The 21,162-nt window shown below is 29.4% G+C and overlaps 1 protein-coding gene across 1 annotated transcript; it reads left to right on the forward strand.

The window, feature by feature from the left end:
* The first annotated feature begins 1,190 nt into the window (after positions 1–1,190).
* Tsen34 (tRNA splicing endonuclease subunit 34) lies at positions 1,191–21,048 on the forward strand. The gene is made up of 6 exons (XM_067286470.1): positions 1,191–1,278; positions 8,386–8,523; positions 8,590–8,690; positions 11,353–11,629; positions 20,548–20,706; positions 20,827–21,048. The coding sequence occupies exons 1-6, from the start codon at positions 1,215–1,217 to the stop codon at positions 21,045–21,047; spliced, it is 960 nt and encodes a 319-aa protein (XP_067142571.1). The 5' UTR covers positions 1,191–1,214; the 3' UTR covers position 21,048.
* Positions 21,049–21,162: the final 114 nt, after the last annotated feature.

A 21,162-nucleotide genomic window follows, 5' to 3' on the forward strand; every position in this document is an offset into this window, starting at 1 on the left:
TTAATAGTTGAATTACAAATGGTGGTAAATTTATATAAAAATATTCATAAAATTTGATGACATGAAAAAATTCTTATCATCATCTAATTCTAAATAGTAATTAGTAAATATAATTTCATAAATCAAAACATAAATAACATACAGTCTACACAGAAATTTTTTAAAATATTAAACAGGTTTTAATTATTAATTTTAAAAAAATAAATAAATAAATTTCCTGAACCACAGCTGTTCATTGAAGCCAAATTGCTTCCATTTCTCCTTATCAAACTTACTTGTAATCATGAGTCGGCCTTTATATCTTGACAAGAAATTTTCCGGGTAAATTTTATTTATATTTTCTAAGAGAATTAACATTTTTTTTTATTCAAAATATTATTTATTAGTCTAGTTTGATTGATATCATTTATAAAATTTTAATAATCTGTCATCGCGTATTCCATTACACAAAACAGAAATGTAATTATTATTTCGTCAGTGTCATAATTCCGTTTTTAATTTGATATTTAAATTTAAAAAAATTATTATTATTTTTAATTAAATAATCCCTAAACATTTTCTCAAATTATTAAACTGGAGACTTACCAAACTCGTAAGACGAACAACAGCTGAATAAAAACACTTGTATCAAACTTCCACAAATGATCAACACAATTCACTTTTCAAATTTGCCTCTTTCAAATTCCACCAATAGCGACGTATCATTCCGTGTGACGTTTCTCGTATTTTACTAGTCCGTTTAAAATTTATAAAATGTAACATAATCGTTATTAAACGATTAAATAAATACATATTTATTTTGTTATTACATTAAAAATTATAATTAATGTTTAAAAATCAGGAAAATATAGAATTTATTTAATGCTTATTTACTCAATTTTAACCAATGAGAACCGAGTATTTCGAGATAAAATTTGCTGTTTTAGTTTTAAATTACATTATTATAAATTTTTATAATTTTATTAACGAATAACGTTCAAAAATAATAAAGTTTAATATATTTAATGAAAATTTTAAAATTTATTATAATTCTTTTCGTTATAATTTTGTAAAAAAAAAACATATAGCTTAATTCTTATCCAGAATTATTTAATTATATTAATAAAAAAGAAATAATAATTAAGTTTATTGAATAAATATTTTAAATAAATTCATATTATTTCTATTATTATCACGTGTGGCAAACCATATGTGTTTGCCACGTGATAAATGTCATGGAGGAGAACGCGATAAGTATAAACGAATGCCATGGGAAATTTTTCGTGTGGAATGCTCAGGGTGTGTTGATTAGGAAATTCAATAAATTGAATAATCTTTATTTTTCAGTATTATAAATCGAATTATATATGCTATAGTTTTTCTACTGACGAAGGAATTTCACGTGTATCGAAAGTGATTTGGTTTTTATAATTTTCTCATTCTTCTGTGATTATTGAAGATACAATGTTGATTTATTAACTAAATAAACAATTGAATTATGTTTTGAGACTGGAAAAAAAAGATTTTTAACCTATTATGAATAGTATAGAGTGATCAGTTGATCAGAGTTCCTATAAATGCTAGTTAGAAATAGATTTGCTCTAAATCCTCCCTGTAAATTGCCATAAATTCTGGATACCAGGCTGTATTTATATGTATATAAGGTTAATGTTACCCTATGTATCGAAGGTGGCAGCTTGTCTCTGATTCCAGCAATCAGAAGACAGGGAACAGTGGGGATGCACGTTCTTACCTAACCTAACCTATTCTAATAAATTATCATAATTATTAGCAACCAAATTATTAGAATAGGTTAGGTTAGAACGTGCTTCCCCACTGTTCCCTGTCTTCTGATTGCTGGAATTGGAGACAAGCCGCCACCTTCGATACCTAGGGTAACATTAACCGTATATGTACAGAACATATTGTAACAAAACCAAGAAAATGTGTGAATTTCTGGCTACAAACTGACTTGTGCAAAGTTACGAGATCAAATTTAAGAAAAACTGCAAAATCTCTGCTGAAAAGTAGTGAAATTTTTATGAAAAAAGCAGCCTTTATAGATTTACCTTGGTTATTGACTTTTCTTTTATAAATGTTAATTTTTGGTGCGAAGCAAAGGTTAGCATTTGGTTATATTCTAGTAAACCAACGGTGGTAGAATTAAATAAATATGATGCATAGTAGTCATTGCAATCCTTGATAGACTCTGAAATAAGTATATTAATTGTAGGCTGTTTGGCCTAATTCTAGATTTATGGCAAGCCTTGTTAGAAGTTACTGATATGCTCTTCAAACAAATATAGAAATGGTAAAATATTAAGGAGTCTAACTATTTTAATAAAGAATAAGCATTTTTCAAGACATTTCTTTCATCAACAGATCACAACAAAACTAATTTGAATAGTTTTTTAAAACTATTCTAATGGTACTATTTGAACATCCAAAGCATAGTCTGATGGAATTGCATGATTTGAAATGTATGTTGAACATTCAAATAGCACCATTAAAACATTTTGAAAAATTTTATCTGAATTAACTGTGATGTGATGAGGAGCTGTCCATAAATGACATCCACACTTGAAGGGAGGGAGAGGATTGAGTTTCAGTGGACATTTGTTTTATAAATATTAAGCTAGAAGATAATGTCATTTGTTTTATTTCATTACATTTTATACAGTTTATGCATTTTATTATTATATTTATTTCAAAATTTCTTGTATGTTTTGTTTATACTTATGGTATCTATTGTTCATAAAGTGATGATGGTTTTAAGACTGGTTGAGTTTTGTTGGACATCCAAAGAGGGAAGGAGGTTATGGAAACCTAGACAAACTGGGAAAGGGGAGAGGAGGAGTAAAAATTTCAAGAAAAATGCAGAAGTAATTTATGTCTTTTTAAAACCTTTCTATTTCCAGTAAAACATAAAAATTAGCTTGTTCAAACAAATGTTTGTTTGAACAAGCTTATTTGAACAAGCTAATTGAACAAGCTTGTTCAAACAAACAGACTATATATAGACGACATAATAGTGGAATGACATAATTTGAATGGAACAAAAATATTAGCTTGTTCAAACAAACAGACGACATATAGATGACGTAATAGTGATATGGAAAAATACCCCGAATATCAACGACTTTCTAAGTGCCATCAATAACAACTTGTATGGTCTCATACTCAAACTAGACCAAATCTCATCTTCAGAGGTGCATTTTCTAGACATTTCCATACGTAACAACAATAAAAAAATACAAACAAAGGTATATTATAAACCAGGATTCTCACCACTATATATACCAGCACAATCGGAAGACCTGTACCAATATAAGATAGCCGCCTTTAGAGCATTAGTAAAAAGAGTGTTCACCCACAACAGCAGAAGTGAAGACACCGCTAAAGAACTCAAACGTCTGGGAGATATAGCAGCCAATCATGGATATAATGAAAGCATAATTCATAAGTTAGCCTGGAAGCTCCACCACCCACACAATAGAAACAGCAATGACGTAGGACAAGCGGGATATACTAGGATTCCTGAGCAAGAAAATAACACAGATCGTGTAATTGTCCAATACAATAAAAACCTCCATCACATATATAGGGAAATAGTGGAAGAGAAAGGAATCAAATTAACATATACAAGGACCCAGACAATATATGAGCTGCTATGAAATGACAAAGACAAGATGAACACCATGAGAGTGCCAGGAGTATACAAAGTATCAATGAAGGATAATAGATTGAACCTGGTATATATAGGATCAACAAAAAGGTCGATACAAAAAAGACTAAAAGAACATAAATACAATATAGACAAAAAGAATACAACCACATTGTCTACATATGTGTCAGACCCAGATATACATGTTGACCTAACGGCCGCTACCCTTATAAAAAACTCATTCCAAACCGACCATATAAGAGAATTGGAAAAATTGGAAATATACAAGGCCAGCAAAGCAGGAAACTGCATAAATTATAAAGACAGCAATGCCATATCATATGCATGGCAATATGCATGCCAGGGAGAACAACAACAGATGTGACATCTTACTCATAGAATTATGGGCTAGAGTATTAATATGCAATCGCTGAAAGCCTATAATGTGGAGGAGCATAAATAGCCAAATTAATTTACATCAAATAATTTGAACATCTGTATTGATTGACAGTTAATTTTTAAACTCTGCGCATTCCAATTTTAGAACATTAATGAACCTGAAGCAGTTCTCGATAGAGATACGAAAACGTTTGTTTGAACAAGCTAATATTTTTATGTTTTACTGGAAATAGAAAGGTTTTAAAAAGACATATTATAACTTCCAGTATTTAAGAGTGATAGTTAAGTAATTTATGGACGGCCCGCAGTGAAATGGCTTGAAAAACGTTTAATCCTGATTAAAATATTTAGACCATGGGTCATAAACTGGTGATCTGTGGGATGGATATGGCCCATTAAGGTTTTATATCTGGCAATCATCAAGGCCACAGACTGATATGAAACCTTAACATGCCATATCTGACCTGTGGCCTTAATTTCTTTTCTAATAGTCAATGTTTCTGACATCTTGCAGGGATTAAAACAGAAAAAAATGTAAACAATTGTTTATGTAAGTTGTAAAGGTGTGGCAATAAAAGGGCCCTTTGTTAGATCCTATTTTTAAATTATAGTATGTTTTGGTTTACTGAATAATAATGGATATGGCTCTCATCTGATATACAACTATTTGACTGGCTCTTTGCTCTATTTGAGTTTGAGACAGAATTTAGACTCTTGTAATATTTTAGCATTTTTATATTTGTTTGACTGTTCTGATGGAGTCATATAGATCTGAATAGATGTATGCTCTTCCCTGGTTTTAGTGCAAATTATATATTTTTTCATAGTCCTCTGCATGTCTTACATGTTGGCAGAATTCATTATAGGAGTCTTTGATAAACTGTTTTTAGACTTTCAGCTGGCTTCAAGAGGCAGAGTTAAGTGATTCTTTTTTTTTTTTTTTTTTTTTTTCGTTTTGCAGAATGAATTGTCATGTGTTAAGTCTGGATTTTGGGAGTATCTACATACATCAGACTGTTTAATTAAAATATTCTTGAGGTTGCATTATGATCTAGAACGGGTCAGCAACCTATGGCACGCAGGACGATTTTCATTGGCGTTCTGATTGAATAGAAATGTAGTAAAAATTATATTTTAATTATTAATTACACATTTAAATGGAAGTCATAGTTCAGCAAAGGCCCTGATACATTAAAAATGAATCTCTTCTTTGTATATTTCTATTACAGTGTATGCATTTTATGTCCCGTGTTGCCATCTATGTGTTATGCAAACACTTCACATGTAAGAACATAATTCAATTTACAACTTAACCTCAAAATTATGCATTTTTGAAGTCTGTTATAATCAGACTAATTTTGATAACATATAAACTTGGTAGAATCATGTCGGCACTCAGAATAACACTATAACTTACATTGGACACTGCTGAAAGGTTTCTGACCCCTGATATAGAACATAATCCCAAACCAAAGGGCTTTATAGTCACTATACATTTAGATAATAGTTTTAATTTGAAGAAAATCATAATGAAAACTTGTTTTCAAAATTGTAATGAATTTAATTATTTCTTAATAAAATTTTGATATAGAAATAGAAATGACTGAAATATCTTAGGTTTTTTTAAATAAAGAAGAAAGTTTAATATTAAATAACAAAAACAATGTACTATCAAAATTTACTACAAAGCTAAATATTTTATTTTTTCCTTTGTTAGGTAGAAAAAAAATAATCATTTTTAAGATAAATTGGCTTAAAGATTTAAGATTTTATCTATGTTTTCATATGATTTTATTAACTATGAGTTGTTCAGTTCCAGTCAAATTTTTAGCTAAATATTTGCTATTTTCCTAATTTTGATTTTGATATAACTTGATATTAAGAATTCTGATCGCTAGGTGCAAATATTATGGAGTTATTGCCAATAAACACTCAGTCAATAAATTTATTATTTAAAATACGTTACAAAAAATTTTTTTAACTCCATAGATTATTCTTTAGTAAACAAATGCTAATGCTTTTAGCCAGGCATGTATAGAGTACCCATCACAGACAAAAGGGCCATCTGCAACTTGAATATGTTGTGACAACTGCACATTCCTTGCATTCCAGAATAAAAGATCATGAGTACATTATTAAGAAGGGTTACCCTCTGTAGCTTTAGCAGCTTATGCCTTTGATGACTCAGTCAGGATACATTGGAGAGGTGAAAAGTGTCAATCTATGAGAAGCAGACATGGCTTCAAGCAGATTGAAGCCCTAGAAATATATAAGTATACAGGTAAGGTAAAATTTATAAATTACAGAGATCAGGACATTATCTTGAGCATGTGGAGATCATGGTTTGAGATCCCAAGATACAGAACCTGGGGTTAATGTTACCTTAGGTAGCCAAGATGACGGCTCGTCTCTAATTCCAGCAAGGAAACAGTGGGATGCACATTCTAACCTAACCTAACCTAACCTATTCTAATAAATTACCATAATTATTAGCAACCAAATTATTAGAATAGGTTAGGTTAGGTTAGAATGTGCGTCCCACTGTTTCCTTGCTGGAATTAGAGACGAGCCGCCATCTTGGCCTCCTAAGGTAACATTAACTGAACCTGGATTATGTAATATGTTACTTGTATACATTTATTATATTATGTAGAGGATAGGAGTTTAAATTTCTATGTAATTTTTAACCAATCATAGTAAAAATCTGATTTAAATATTGTTCAATATTTATGTATTCAATCTGTTTTATTCCATTATGATCTAAAAGCATTTGTTTTTGTCAAAACATTCAATTTTGTACAAATAGCCTGAGGATGGCCATTAAAAGCAGCTAATTTAGTTACCTTTTTGTTTATTAAAGAGTATTTTGCTGAATTAAAAAGTTTTTGTAATATGTGTTTTATTTTCTTCACTGAATCATTTAATTTGTTTAATAATTTATCATCATCATTGTTCATTTGTTAAATTGTATATATTCATACAGATTTTTATTATTGATGCATTATATTTGGTACTTATAATTTCTTTTTAAATTTGTTTAAATGTCAAATTAATAGTTTTGCTCTAATTATTATATACATCATGCATCTATATGTTGTTATACATAGTTGGGTCAATAAGTCCCCAGACTCACATGGATGGCAAAACAGAAAGCTATTAAACTTTTTACTAATAAAAGACCTTATTATATACATTTATTTTCCAGTATACAAGCCATTTTGCTCCACACACTTTCTCAAGCAATGGACAAGATGGCAAAATGTCTTTTTTGAAAAATATTGGAGGTAGGGTGCTCAGAAATTTGGTTACTTCTTCCTTCAGTTTGGAAAAGCCGCTCAGTACTCGGAACTAGTAAATGAGGTCTCAAACTACAGAAATTAAAGGGAGTTTCCCTTTTTTCCTTTTTGACAATGCATCTGTCCACACCAACTGTGTCACAAAAGCAACAGTTGATAAACAGATTTCAAGTGCTCCCACTTCCCAAACAGCTCTGATCTTGATCCTAGTGAGGTTTTCTGTTTCAAGGACTGAAAAAACATTTGGTTAGATGACACTTCTCATTGGTTAAAGATGTGCTTGATGGCCTACTGGAATGCTGTGTCACGGTACTAGATTTTATCGAAAAAACTTTGATTAAAGAAACAACACACACAAAAATTTGCTATTTTCTGGTAAAAGAAGTCTAAGAGGCAGGATTCCAACTAATCTGTACTACTGTATCGTTATTTAAGTTGTTCACTCGTGATATTGTTTTTTATTACAGATTAATTTTTATTTTTATTTAATATAACTTATATTCTGCAAATGTGAAATTTGGTTCCATATAAATACTAATAGACAAATTGCATTTGTAAAAACTTTCCTACTTCAAAATGTAAGCAATTTTTTTATTATCAATAAATTTCTTTATCTTTGCAAATTTTTGACTGTGTTTCAATATAATGTGAATATTTTGATGGTCCCCTCAATTTCGTTATATCAACATTTCACTGTATATACATAAATGAAACAGTTATATAATGCCCAATGAGCCAGTCAGCCAAATTCTAGCCCGATCATTCAGGCGATCGTTGGGTGTGTCTATGAAACAGTTATTACAGAGAAACATTTTATGTATAAAAATTTGTTTATTATAGAGATTATAAATTAGAAATCTTCATCAAATAGGTTGTATTTTTGTGAATATTATAATGAAGGTAAAATTTTATTTTTAATCAGTATGATACAGAATTAAAAAAATAAAAGCAGACTATTAGTGATAATTCTTAAGTTTATATCTTATGGAATTTATATACAAGGTAGTTACAAATTTTCATATTTAAAGAAAAATTACTTCATTTTAGATGTTCATCAGTTATGGAATAATTATCATATAGTAGGCACACTTGTTGGCTGCCATCCATACAAGTCACATCAAAGCTCCTTACTTGGTTTGCCACTCCAGTTGCTTCCTGCGGAAGCAAAACTTTTATTAGAAAAAGGTAAATGTAATTTAAATTAAAACGGCAAAACTCTGAAACTTTAAAGTGCATTTTTATTTTCCGTAGGTTACGCCAAATTAGTTCAAATTAAAAACTTCAATGATATCGATTCTGAAAGCAATAAAAAGTTTTATAAAGAACATTATAAGAAGCTTTTTCTAGAACAGGTATGAAAAATACTATTAAATATTTATTTTTGAAGTTACGAGGTGTATAGTTTCAAAAAATCATCTTTTAAACAAATTAGCTAAGCACTTGATCTTATGTATTTTTCTACTCTTTCCAATGATGATTTTTATAAATTTCTAAGTTAGCCACAAAACAAAGGGATAAAAAGGGGAATGAAAATTGGAGATTAGGTTCAAAATTGGCCACCTTCACAGTTCTTACGTTTCAGAAAAAGTGGAGTTGGTTGTTTTTGAAATTATACACCTTATATATGTCACAACATCATTGATTATCAAAATCCACAGACAGAAGGGGCCCCGAGTCATTTTGTGATTTAAAAATTGATAGAAAGTATTCCTCAAAAAAGACAATGCCAACCAATAAAGTGGTCTAACGAAGAAGAAATAAAGATTACAAATAATTCCACCGGAATGTGTGTTCAGTTTATAGCTTTCATAGAATACAACTCGTCTAAAGGAGAGAAAAGCTTTCCGACATGAATATCCCTGATAATTAAACTTAGTCAAACCTATTTGAAAAAATTTTAACCTATCCTATGCATTTTTAGGCTAAAATCATCATCTTGATCAGAAAATTAGTTAACATAATTATTTTAACAAAAATTTTATTGTTATAAGCAATCCAAACTGAACTATTTAATTAAACACTGGCATGCTAGAAAGTTAAAAAACTATGAAAATGAACTGATTTTATATATGAATAGAGAAAATTTAGTGAGTGGCTTGTCCAGTAGAAATGTAGAGATGGAAAGCTAGATTATTTTATAATGTATATAATAATTATTAATATTATATATATATAAAAAAGACTTTACTTTTGTTTTTATCTCTAAAGAACATATATTTTTTAAATAATTTTTATTTTAGATTATTATTGTTACATAGTGTTACCACCTGTCTGGTTTTCACCCGGACAGTCCAAGAATTGACTCACTGTCCGGGTGAACTATTAATTTTGTCTGGGAATTTCGTAGAAACTGTGAAATTATGACGAAACAAAGTTCTTGCAAATTTTTTAAATAAATTTACACCATTTGAACAACGAAAGACCTCACACTCACTGAAACTCATCTGCCATTCCGCCATGTTATTCTGTTTATGCCAACGTGTGATGCGCGACCTGCCTCTCAACCTTTTTTTTTTTTTTTTTTTCTTTTTTTTGCTTGTGTTACTCCTACGCAAGTCCCTAGTCCCTAACTGTAACTGATTTAGAACCAGCATGCACGTTATTCTTTGCATTGTAAAATGACATTGCGCATGCGAACAAACCTGACCTGCCATCCGGGTCAGTGATTTTGTAAAGGTGGCAACACTATTGTTACATAATAATAAATCTTAATTCTTTTTATCTCAAACATCAGATTTTGAAATAATGAAAATAAATTCATAAATATAATTTTTTAAAATTTAATTACTAATTGAATAGATGTATTATATGAAATTGATTTCATATGTGAGGTTTAGCTTAAACCGTGGCCTAAGATGTTGGTCTAAGGCAGGCCTGGCCAACCCAAATTGTCTCGCGGGCCACTTTGATCACGCATAAAATTACCGTGGGTCACAATTTAGGCAAACATGCTTTTAAAAAAGTAAAACAAATACAAAATGAATAAGACTTTATTGTTATACCAAGAATTCGTACTCGCACTTGTGCATTATAACAATGACACATGCAAATTTTCATTTATTTAATTGTTTTGTGTATTCAATGTTATTTTAGTATTTTAATGTGATTGAATTAAATTTTCATTTATTTAATTGTTTTGTGTATTCAATGTTATTCAGTATTTTAATGTGTATTCAATACACATAACAGGAAACAAAAGTTTTAATAGATATATAATATTGCTTAGCGGGCCACACAATTTAACGTAATGGGCCACACGCGGCCCGCAGGCCGCGTTAGCCCATCACGTTAAATTGGTCAGGCCTGGTCTGAGGTCGTAGTTTAAATATCAACATCCCAAAGACCAATGTATTGATAGTAATCCAAACTCTCGCTGTAATTAATCAGGTTATTATGCCATAATTAATAATTAGAAACTAAGTAATTTGGTACTAGAGGTAGCAAATTACTCAGTTTCTAATTATTAATTATAACATAATAATAATAGCCCAATTAATTACGATGAGAGTTCGGATTAGTCATAGTTTAAGCTGTCGTATTCAGTTAAGTATTGTCAAATATTGTGCCCAGATAAATCTAAAATGTCACTTACATCTAGCTCTTGTTTATGAAAGTGAATCTATAAATTTAAAAGAAAATACAGAAAAAAATTCAAAAATTTCATTTGTGCACAAGTTATTATATTTAAATACCTGGAAAAATGTAGCAATGTTAGCAAAATATACAGTAAAAAATAATTATTATATTATTTGCTTTTGAGTATAAATATCCTGTAATTTTATAGTTTCTATGACAATGTAATATTTGTACTATTTTATGCAAACTTTTGACAAAGAAATTACATAATAAGTATATTAAATTTTATTATTTTATCTTAATAGTTTATTATTTTTGAGACTTATAATTTTTGTTATTAAATCAAAGAATAGAAAAAGAATTTCTTTATAAAAAATATTATATTTAATTATTTTATATTAATAATTTACTAAATATTTAACAAAATTTTAATTTTAGCAAGAATTCTATAAAGAAGGAAGGCAAAAAGAAATACATTCAATGGCAGATAAAATATTGGAAGGTAAAAAGAAAAAGTTGCTAAAATTAAAGAAAAATAACTCTGAGCAAGAAAGAGTAAAGAGCAGTGAACCCGTATGCAACGAAACAGTTTTGCAAGAAAATTCTTTTAATGAAATAAACTGTAATACTATAACAAGAGATTCAGTCATAGATGAAGAAATGAAAAAAATTAAGCCAATATCTGAAGATTTATGTATGGTTCAATTATTTACAGGTAATTTCAGTGTAAAATACTTTAACAAAAACTCTTCTCCAATTATTAAAATCCACTATTTTCTATTTATTTGGGATCTTAATCCTATGTATGTCAATTTGCAAGCATTTTCAAGCTTTTCAGTTCAACATCAAGGATACTTCACAAAAGAAACCATATAAATATCAGATAAAATGAGATATTTAATCAGTTTCGTTTTTGTGCACTCCACAGGAGAAACTGATTAAATAATGATGAATCAAAAGGCTTGAAAGTTCTTGGGAATTAATAGCAAGGTTCAGGCCGAAGTTTTCAACGCGAAAACATGTATGTTGGATGTCCAACACTGCTTTCCTGTAAGCCTAGAAGTTTGACAATGGTGTCTGGAAAGACAGTGGAATCATGGTCGACATTCCAAACGCCATTGCCAAACTTGTAGGCTTACAGGAAAGTGGCGCTGAACGTCCGACATACACATTTTTGCATTGAAAACTTTGGCCTCAATCTCGCTAATATGATCAGAATCTACAGTAAATATAAAATAATGGGGTGAAATATTTAAGTTGCTTTTTAAATCATATTGAAATTTTTTATATCAAATATATAATTTACATAAATTGTCAGATTATTTTTGGTCTGTTAAGGCTAATTCAAATTATTAATAAAATTTGGTCTAAAGATAAAGTTCTTCCAGCATCTTGTAAAAAAGTTAATAATTATATTTCATTTTTAATTTTAGGTAATTTAAAATATTCTGAAAGAAAAGGTTAATCCATAGCAGAATTTGAACCTACAATTTCTTCAAGTCAAATTTTGGTAATAATTAATTAAATTAGCATTGCAGGCAAATACAACCTAAAAATATTCTGATGATTTAACCTTATGTTTGGTAATTGAATCTTCTTTCGTTATATTGTAAGCATGAAATTTGATGATTTAAAATAATAAAAAAAAACTAGACTTAACTGAAATAAATATTCAAATTTCAACATATTATACTTATGGTATTTCTCAAATTAAAGGCATTTCCTATTTTGAAACACATCTAAATAGTTGGAAAAAAGCTATGCATGGCTGAAAGTAATGGTAGTTATATGTGGCAAGATGGCTGTTCCCAAAACTATACTAAAACCTTAATATTTTCTGAGAAATTATAAATCATATACAGGTCTACAAAAAATCAAAGTAAACACATAAGTGAATGTTGTGGCGTAATGAAAGTGATTTGCATAATGATGTGGGTGACATTTGAATAGTAGAAACTCTAGGAAGTGCATGTGTCCAGAACAGTTATCTAGGATAAAATAGTCAACAAGAAAATAAGTGATGAAACAGTTGAGATAATTAAATCTCTTTTAGAACTTAGACGGTCCCTTCAGACAAGTTCGGAAGAATTGAAGGACAAAAGGACAATGCATTTCCATTGGACACATTTCAAAGATTAAAAATGGTAAGCAGAGAGCATCCAGACAAGGATCAAAGTAAAACAATAATGGTCAAAAATGTATTCGACCAAAGGCAACATTAGAAAGGCTAAAGACTATGGCCAGTATGAAGAACCCATCAACACAATCAGAAATGGTATGAAGGTTTAGTGTTAGTCAACATGAAGGTGTAGTCAATTATAATCTGAGGAAAATGGGCATTAAACTTCTCAAAAAACTTGCATGCCACAAGCTTTCCAATTAATCCATCTAGGAGAGAAACTGTGGGTTTGACCATTCTACCACATGAAGAAAAATAGGTGGCAAAAATTTATCACGACTGACAAAGCTTGGTGCTATCTCACTAAATCTCGAGGCAAGAGGAAGGTCTGCTATGTTAACGGGAGCCAAAATTGCCCTAAAGCACCACCAACTTCAGCATCTCATCTGCAAGGGGTTATAGTTTGGGCCAGATTTTTATCGAAGAAAACAGTGAAACCAAATTTTGTGGAATCTGGGGCAAAAGTATCATCAAAATAGTACATTGAGAAGATCCTTTGTCCTTTCTTCAGGTCAGATGCCAAGCGACTCTTTCTGAATGGCAACTTTGTATTTCCTCAGCACTCTGTTCCTTCATATACAGTAAAGGCTACAATTCCATTCCTACAGGAAAGTAAAATAGCATTTATCAAATTCTTGCAATGGTTACCAAACAGTTATGATACTGCTCTGTGATTATTTCTTTTGAGGCTACTTAAAACAAAGAGTAAAGCAATGAAATGTGTGTACAGTAAATGGATAAAACGAGTCATTCAGAAAGAAATTACAAAAGTTCCTCAACAGATGGTAGATCGGGCTCTGAATGCTTGGCCACTTAGAGTGAGGAGTATAAAAAAGGCAAACACATTGAGAAACACAACTAAATGCAAGATTTATAGCAAAATAAAAGTGTTTATTTTGTTTTTTTGTAGACCTGTATTATACTGAAATGTATAAAAATGTTTTTGTTGTGAAATGTTATGAAAACATTTTGAAAATAATTGCAGGAATAGGGAGAAGAATAAATTTAAAGAACCTATAAACAACTGCTCAAACCTCTATGTTGGCTAAAAACAAAACAAAAGAAAAAATAGAAAATCATTAAAATTTTGCTCCTAAAAAATTATATATGGTATAAAAAATAATTTTTTAAAAAAGTTATTGTTATTTTTTATTAAAATAAATAAAAGCACTTGTAAAATAGAAGTACTTTGCATATCTAAGAAAAATTGAAGGATACGCTACTAATTCAAGAAATGCAATAACTTGAATAAACTATTCTGGGTATGTTTGAGATTAAATTTTTTTGTTTAGATAAATAAAGAAAACTAAATAATATATTTAATTAATTGCCTTCAAAAATTAACTACCATATAATATATTAATTAAAAACTTAATATAAATAGTAAAAAATAATTGTTTTCATAAATTAGCATAATTCTGCAGGTTTTCTTCAGTTTAGTTTAGTTTAGTTTAGTTAAACCAATTACACATATATATTTATTCTTTACAACTTATAATTATAATTTACTGTCAGAATAATGATTTTCAAATATGACTATTATGCAAATAAAATTTTCAGATACCGTTGTGAGGTTGACCCGAAAGTGAAAAATTTAAATATAGCACTTCCTCTGCCAAGGTTAAATGATTTTTTCTTGAATCTTATCAATTTGGATAAGAGTTTAATTTGAACATTAGAAAAATATGTTGGACACATTTGGAAATCATTCAGATTTAAAGGATTACTTGAGAAGGAAATCCAATTACAGTTTAACCTTAATCCAGTTTGTTTCATTGTGGAGTAACTTATAAAATGAATGTTGATTTGCTTACATAAGTACCAGTGATTGTAATTAAAGTACCCCTACTCATTGCTGTCTGGAGAGACATGTAGTAGTCTAAAACTCAGCTAAATTTGTTTTGCTGATACAGGTATACCTCGAGTTACGTCGTTTTGAGTTACGTCGTTCTCAATTATATGTCATTTGTCAAAAAAATGTATGGAAAAATAAAAACCAAGATATGATATGTTAAGAAATTGCACCAAAGTTTTTTGCCACTTGCAGAGCAATAACACCATAATGGTGAATTTTTGAACTAAATTTTCTTCCTAAGGAAATCCTACATGTTCAGAAATGTCAGTATACAAAATTCGATTGTTTGCACTGCTACATGTTGCTCCAGACAACATTGAATAGGGTATTTTAATTATGATTATCCTTTATCCTTTATAGGGTATTTTAATTATGGTGTATAATGCTGTTTTTTAACAGCATTATACACCAAAAATTACAGAACTCAAATTTTTGTTAAATGTCAGAAGACAGTTCCTCAAAATAAAATCATTATAAAATTATATTGTAGTAAATAATATAACCATACTTAGCTTAATGTATTTACTTGCATGCCTTAATTTCCATTCATTTTTTTTGTGAATTATATAAATCAGTAGAAATATTAAAATTTAAATTTAGATTAATAGAAAGACATTTGCCACTAGTATAATAATAATAATAAATAAATAAATAATACAATGTTTACAAAAGACAATTTTATCATTTCAAATATTGTATAATTTAATATCCTGATTTTAACATACTTTGCTACTAACCTAGAGAACAGTTTCCTGACATTTTCTAAAACAGACAGTAATGAAAACACGATCTATTTAAAATTATGCAATAAGGTCGTATCACTTCTATTTTTTTAAAATGTTTCATTTCAATCTGATGTTTTGGACTATTTCAAAACAATGCTCTTTCTGGAAATCACGAACTCTAATTCTACTTTTTCTGTTGTTACCACTATTAGTTTTTTTCTCTTTTAACATTTATTCCTTTAAAAATATGAGAAGAAAATAGAAATTACAACTGCTATTTATCTTCTGTCGTATAAATGGTATATTTTGATTTGCAGAATGTGTAATATTTAAGGAAACAGATACATTGTAAAACCATTGTTTCTTATTTAGTCACAATTAGGTCATTTCACCAAAAGTTTGTTTGCTTTGCTAACTCCATTTTTGAGTCTGTCATTTAAAGCATTAAAAAAGTTGACTGACAAATGCCTGTAAATTTTATTATTTTAAATATTTTGGTTGTCTTCACAGATTGTTTAAAGGAATAGTTTTAAACAACTTTATCAAGTTTTAAACAATATCCTTGTTGTAAAGTTCTGTTGTTGTTGTTACTGTTAAATTTTAGACGAAGGAAATTTGTTAAAGGGGAGAAGAAATCGATTGTCATTAGACATCTGGTTAATCCAGTATGATAAATGAAATAGGTAAATTTTCAAATAAACAAAAAGAACAATGCATACAACTATCTTGCATATAAGGTGAGACAATTTAATTCCCAGAATGCACCTTTAAAAAATATACATGCAGAACTGTACACTAGTGGCTACTGTCACCTTCAAAGTACTCTCCTACGTTGACTTAAATGGCATTCTCATTTCTGAAAGCAGGCCTGAAACTCATTTTCTGGAATATTGTTGAGCAGCCATGCACTGAAAAGTGCACTGAAAGGATGAAGATTTTCAGTACACTTTTAATTTTGAAAATAGCCAGAAATCACAGGGAGCTAAATCAGGTGAATAGGCAGAATGATCTAATTGGATAATTGCTTTTTTTTTGGCCAGAAAATGTCTCACTGTGACTTGGCACGTTATCGTGATGAATGATCCACTTGTTGGGCCACAGTTCAGGACTTTTTCTTCAAACAGAATCTTGTAATCTCTGCAATACTTCTAAGTAGTAGTGTTCTAAATGTAAATCTCACATTGTTAATATTAATGACCACCATTGTTGTTTTTTGCTGTCTGCTTCTTGGGTCTCTTGTCACATCTCTCACCCAGCTTTGAATCTTTTATGCCACTCTAACACACTGGACTTTTCATAGCATCTTCACCATATGCCACTTGCAAGAGTTGCAATTTCTCAGTAACACATTTGCCAATTTTTGCACAATATTTAATATTAATATGCTGCTTTAAATTTCAGTCACCATTTTTATGCCAAAGAGTATGCACATATAGCTATTATCTCCTCAATAGCTAATTAACAACTAGCTCTATTAGCTTGAAATGTATATACTGTACATATTAGTTCAAACACGTTCAAACATGAATGTACTGTACATGTCATTTCAATATAATTATGTCACAGGGAAAACCACATGGCTATTCTGAGAATTAAATTGTCACACCTTGTATGCAATTTATTTTTGTGATTAATACTGCAAGCATTATAATCATACACTTTATAATATTGAGATACAGCTAGATAAAGGTTATTTACAAAAAATGAGTAATTTATTCCAAAAATTTTTAATAAAATATGTTCATATTTACAGTTTTTAAATGGAATTCTATTTAAATATAATAAAGGAAAATTAATAAAGCTATTTTTTCTACCTTATTAAGAAGAATCTCATCACCGATAATGAATTTTATTTTCTCTTTCCTAATTATAATTGGCAGTTTTAAATACTAGCTAAGATGTATGAATTGTATGATACTGCTTTTTATTTTCGTAACTCTGGTTCTCTTGAGAAAGTAAAAATATCAATTTCAGATTTACGAAAATAAAATAAATAGAAATAAATTGCAAAAGCGAACAGTTAAAGTACGTCCGGAGCATCAATAACTGAGAAACCAACCTAGAGGACTTTCACACAACCAAAAAGAATATTACAGAAATAAATTGCCTTGTACAGTGTATATTTTTGGTTTATTTTTAAAGTTTAGGTGAAATTTGAAAAAAAATCTCATTTGTAAATTTTGCTTTGAATTGATTCACTAACTGCTAAAATTTTCAAATGATTATGTAAGAGGAATGAGCAAAAATTACTGTGACATCATCACAATGCTGGGCTGTAATTTTTAATTTATTTAACTTAAAATATACGCTCTTGATCTCAGTTTAGTAGTGTCTTGCCTCTGTACCTCATTCTTTTCTTGATGATAACAGTGTCATCTGGTCATCCACATAACTCAGTTCCGGGGAAAATTTTTAAATTGAAATCACACGATGCCCAGTCTGTTTATATGTAGTTAATTGGGGCCTCCTGTCCCTACGCTTTCCATATCTGGTCTCGACTCTCATCTATCTAACATCGCTCTTGAGATTAAGGAAGGACAGACAGATGAATGACAATGGGAATTTATAGGTCTACAATTTTTTCAAATTGCAGCCCAATAATCTATCAGCCACTGTTGGCATTTCTGATGGTAAAACATTATACAGAAATTAGTTTTTAATTAATACAGTTATAGGTAATATTGGATTTGGGTAAGATTAATTTTTATACCTTTTTATCCGAGATGTAAAAGAATTACACCAAGTAAACATTCGTGACAATTTAGGCAATGGTCAAAATTTTTCTTGGGAGTTTTTTTTAGTAAAGATAAGCTTGGCACATGGAGGCAATGTGTAGAAACAATAATACAGGTAAAAATCTTACGGGTACTGCTTCCAAGCATCAAACTTACCTTTACCAAAGAAAAACTCCTAAGAAATATTTTGACCTGTGTCTAAATTGTCATAAATTTTTACATCTCAGATGTTTTTGTTTAATAATTGTATTATTACATCAAGACATAACACAATGACATATAATTTAGTTAGCGCCGACCAACGCTTTCGATACACCATTTAGAAAAATCATTATAAAAAGTTATAATTCACATAAATTCGAGCTTTTGTAATTCAGACTAACATTTTGAATAAAATTCATTTGTTTCCATGCAATTTTGTTCTTATAAGCATAAAATTAAGCCATAAAACTGAATTAGCTCTACGGAAACCCTGTGAATTTTGACCTATTGACCCAGAAGTTTGGCTAGCACCTGACCGATAATGAGAAGGGCTTAAGTTTAAAATTTGAATTTTCTAGACCCAGTAGTTTTTTCTCTACAAGCATCTGCAGTGCCAGATGATGATGAAAATTCAGCTTTTGGCAATTTTTGCACTATTTTTAATTGCTTATATTTTGGCAACCACATTACAGAAAATCTTGAAATTTTGCACAGTACCTAAGAAAACAATTTTCTTTCGAACAAGATATTCCAAATTACTTCAGGTGTTTGGGGACGGAGAAATCGGCAACTATGATTCCTGTACAGGTATATCTTGGGTTACGTCGTTTGTCAAAAAAAATATATGGATATATAAAAATCAAGTTTAAGTCATTTTATTCGACTTTAGGTCTGTCCATCACAAATATTGAAGTGTTAAAAGCACATAAAATCATGTTACTGTACAATAAATAAGAATAAAAGTATATAAAATCATATTAAAATACTCAGAATCAGCTGTTGATGCTGACAATCCACAGCCATCTACATCAGCAATGTAAATAAACAAATTGAATGTAAATATTGGTAAATTTAACATAAATTAGTTGTTTCTACTATTGCAAAATAATTTTAATAACTGTATTTGTTATTTAACCTTACAAAATCATTTTATTTTATAATGTTGTAGAGCAAACCACATTCACAAATAGAGTCCTTGATATACTGTAAACATCGCCAAATTGTAAACACGTACATGTAATTCTTAAATTTAGATTTTCGTACTGTATTAAACTTTATTTCCCGTACTGTATTAAAAACTAAAATTTATTTGCTTGTAAGCTTAAAATAGTTTCTTATTAACTATATATTATTAAAAATGCATTTATAAATAAAATACAGAACTGGGAATGGTTATTTGTAGTTTAGCCTAGTGATAAGTAAATTCTCCTGGAACCAATTACCGACATAAGGTGAGGTATACCTGTATATATATAGTCAGTCAGTGACTTTTTTACTTGGCAGGGAGTCACTGTTGTGAATCCTGATGCTGTTCACAATATTGAAAAAATAATTGAAATTGGAGAAAAATAATTAGTTTGTTTTCTTGTTAACTCTGTACACAAAAATAAAATAAAAATAAAAAACACACTGAAAAATAAGTGAAAACTACTTAATTTATGATTGGTATTCATACAAATATTAAAAAATATATCTTTTTCATGCACTGATTTTAAAAATATAGCACATGTGATGAAGCAGGTTTGGCTAAAACACGAGAAGAATTTTAAATTCTATTAAAGCAAATACATTTTTGCTTTTTGTATTTCTAACATTTTCAGATTTCACAGGACTTGGCAAATTTATCCAATTGTGGATAGAAAAAAAAGTATGATTTTAATTAAAAAAAATTAGGAATATTCATGGCACATTTGCTGAGTTATATGAAATCTATAAATAAATAAACCAGATGATGTGTTAATGTCAGGAATTTCAAAAACTTTTGTTTCAGGAATGACCTAATTGGATAAATTCTTTGTTTTTTTTTTTATTGTCATGTTATAAATAACTTTCATCTTATAAACTTGAATAAAAGAATTCTGTAAATGATTTAAATATCATAAGCTCAGTTATTCTTTCCAAGAAGAATTATAGATTTTGTATTATTTACTGTTATAGAATGTCCTTGGAAAAATATGGAAGTTTGTAAAAATGATTGGCAGCTTATGAATAGCGATAAAGAAAAGCTTCAATATGCTGTATTTTGCGATCTGTGGGAAAAAGGATATTATATTACGCCGGGAATTAAATTTGGAGGCGATTTTTTGGCTTATGCAGGTTTGTATTTTATTCTACAAATGACTTAGAATACGGCATTTATAGTAAATCAGTTCTTGCCACCCTACATTTTAAAAGGAACATGTTCCAAATACTAATGCTGCTTTTATTTTATGGCAGGAAATCCAACATTATACCATGCCTTGTATATAATTGTGTGTGTGCAGTATGGGGAAACTTTTTCACCTCTTAGGTTAATTGCACTTAGTAGACTAGGAACCCATGTAAAGAAAACAGCAGTGTTGGCAACTGTAAAACCATCTGGAAGAGTTGACTATTTATCTATCAGATGGGAAGGATCACGCAAATTGGATACTCCAATAAAAGAAACCGATTCGTAAATGGCGTATTTTTTATTTTATTGTGAGATAAAAATCATTGCAATATATCAAATATTTTAAGTGCATATTATTAAAATACTGTATTTTTTTCTAATGCTAGAATTTAAAAACATTC

Source organism: Centruroides vittatus, unplaced genomic scaffold, assembly GCF_030686945.1.
Source record: "Centruroides vittatus isolate TY-2023 unplaced genomic scaffold, ASM3068694v2 scaffold_3315, whole genome shotgun sequence".
Lineage (NCBI taxonomy): Eukaryota > Metazoa > Arthropoda > Arachnida > Scorpiones > Buthidae > Centruroides > Centruroides vittatus.

Bases quoted from the DNA above. Each gene is read 5' to 3' on its own strand.
- Tsen34 (XM_067286470.1), top strand. From the start codon at position 1,215: ATGGAGGAGAACGCGATAAGTATAAACGAATGCCATGGGAAATTTTTC. The intron at 8,524-8,589 runs GTAAATGTAATT...TATTTTCCGTAG, and splicing joins AAAACTTTTATTAGAAAAAG to GTTACGCCAAATTAGTTCAA. The intron at 20,707-20,826 runs GTTTGTATTTTA...ATTTTATGGCAG, and splicing joins CGATTTTTTGGCTTATGCAG to GAAATCCAACATTATACCAT.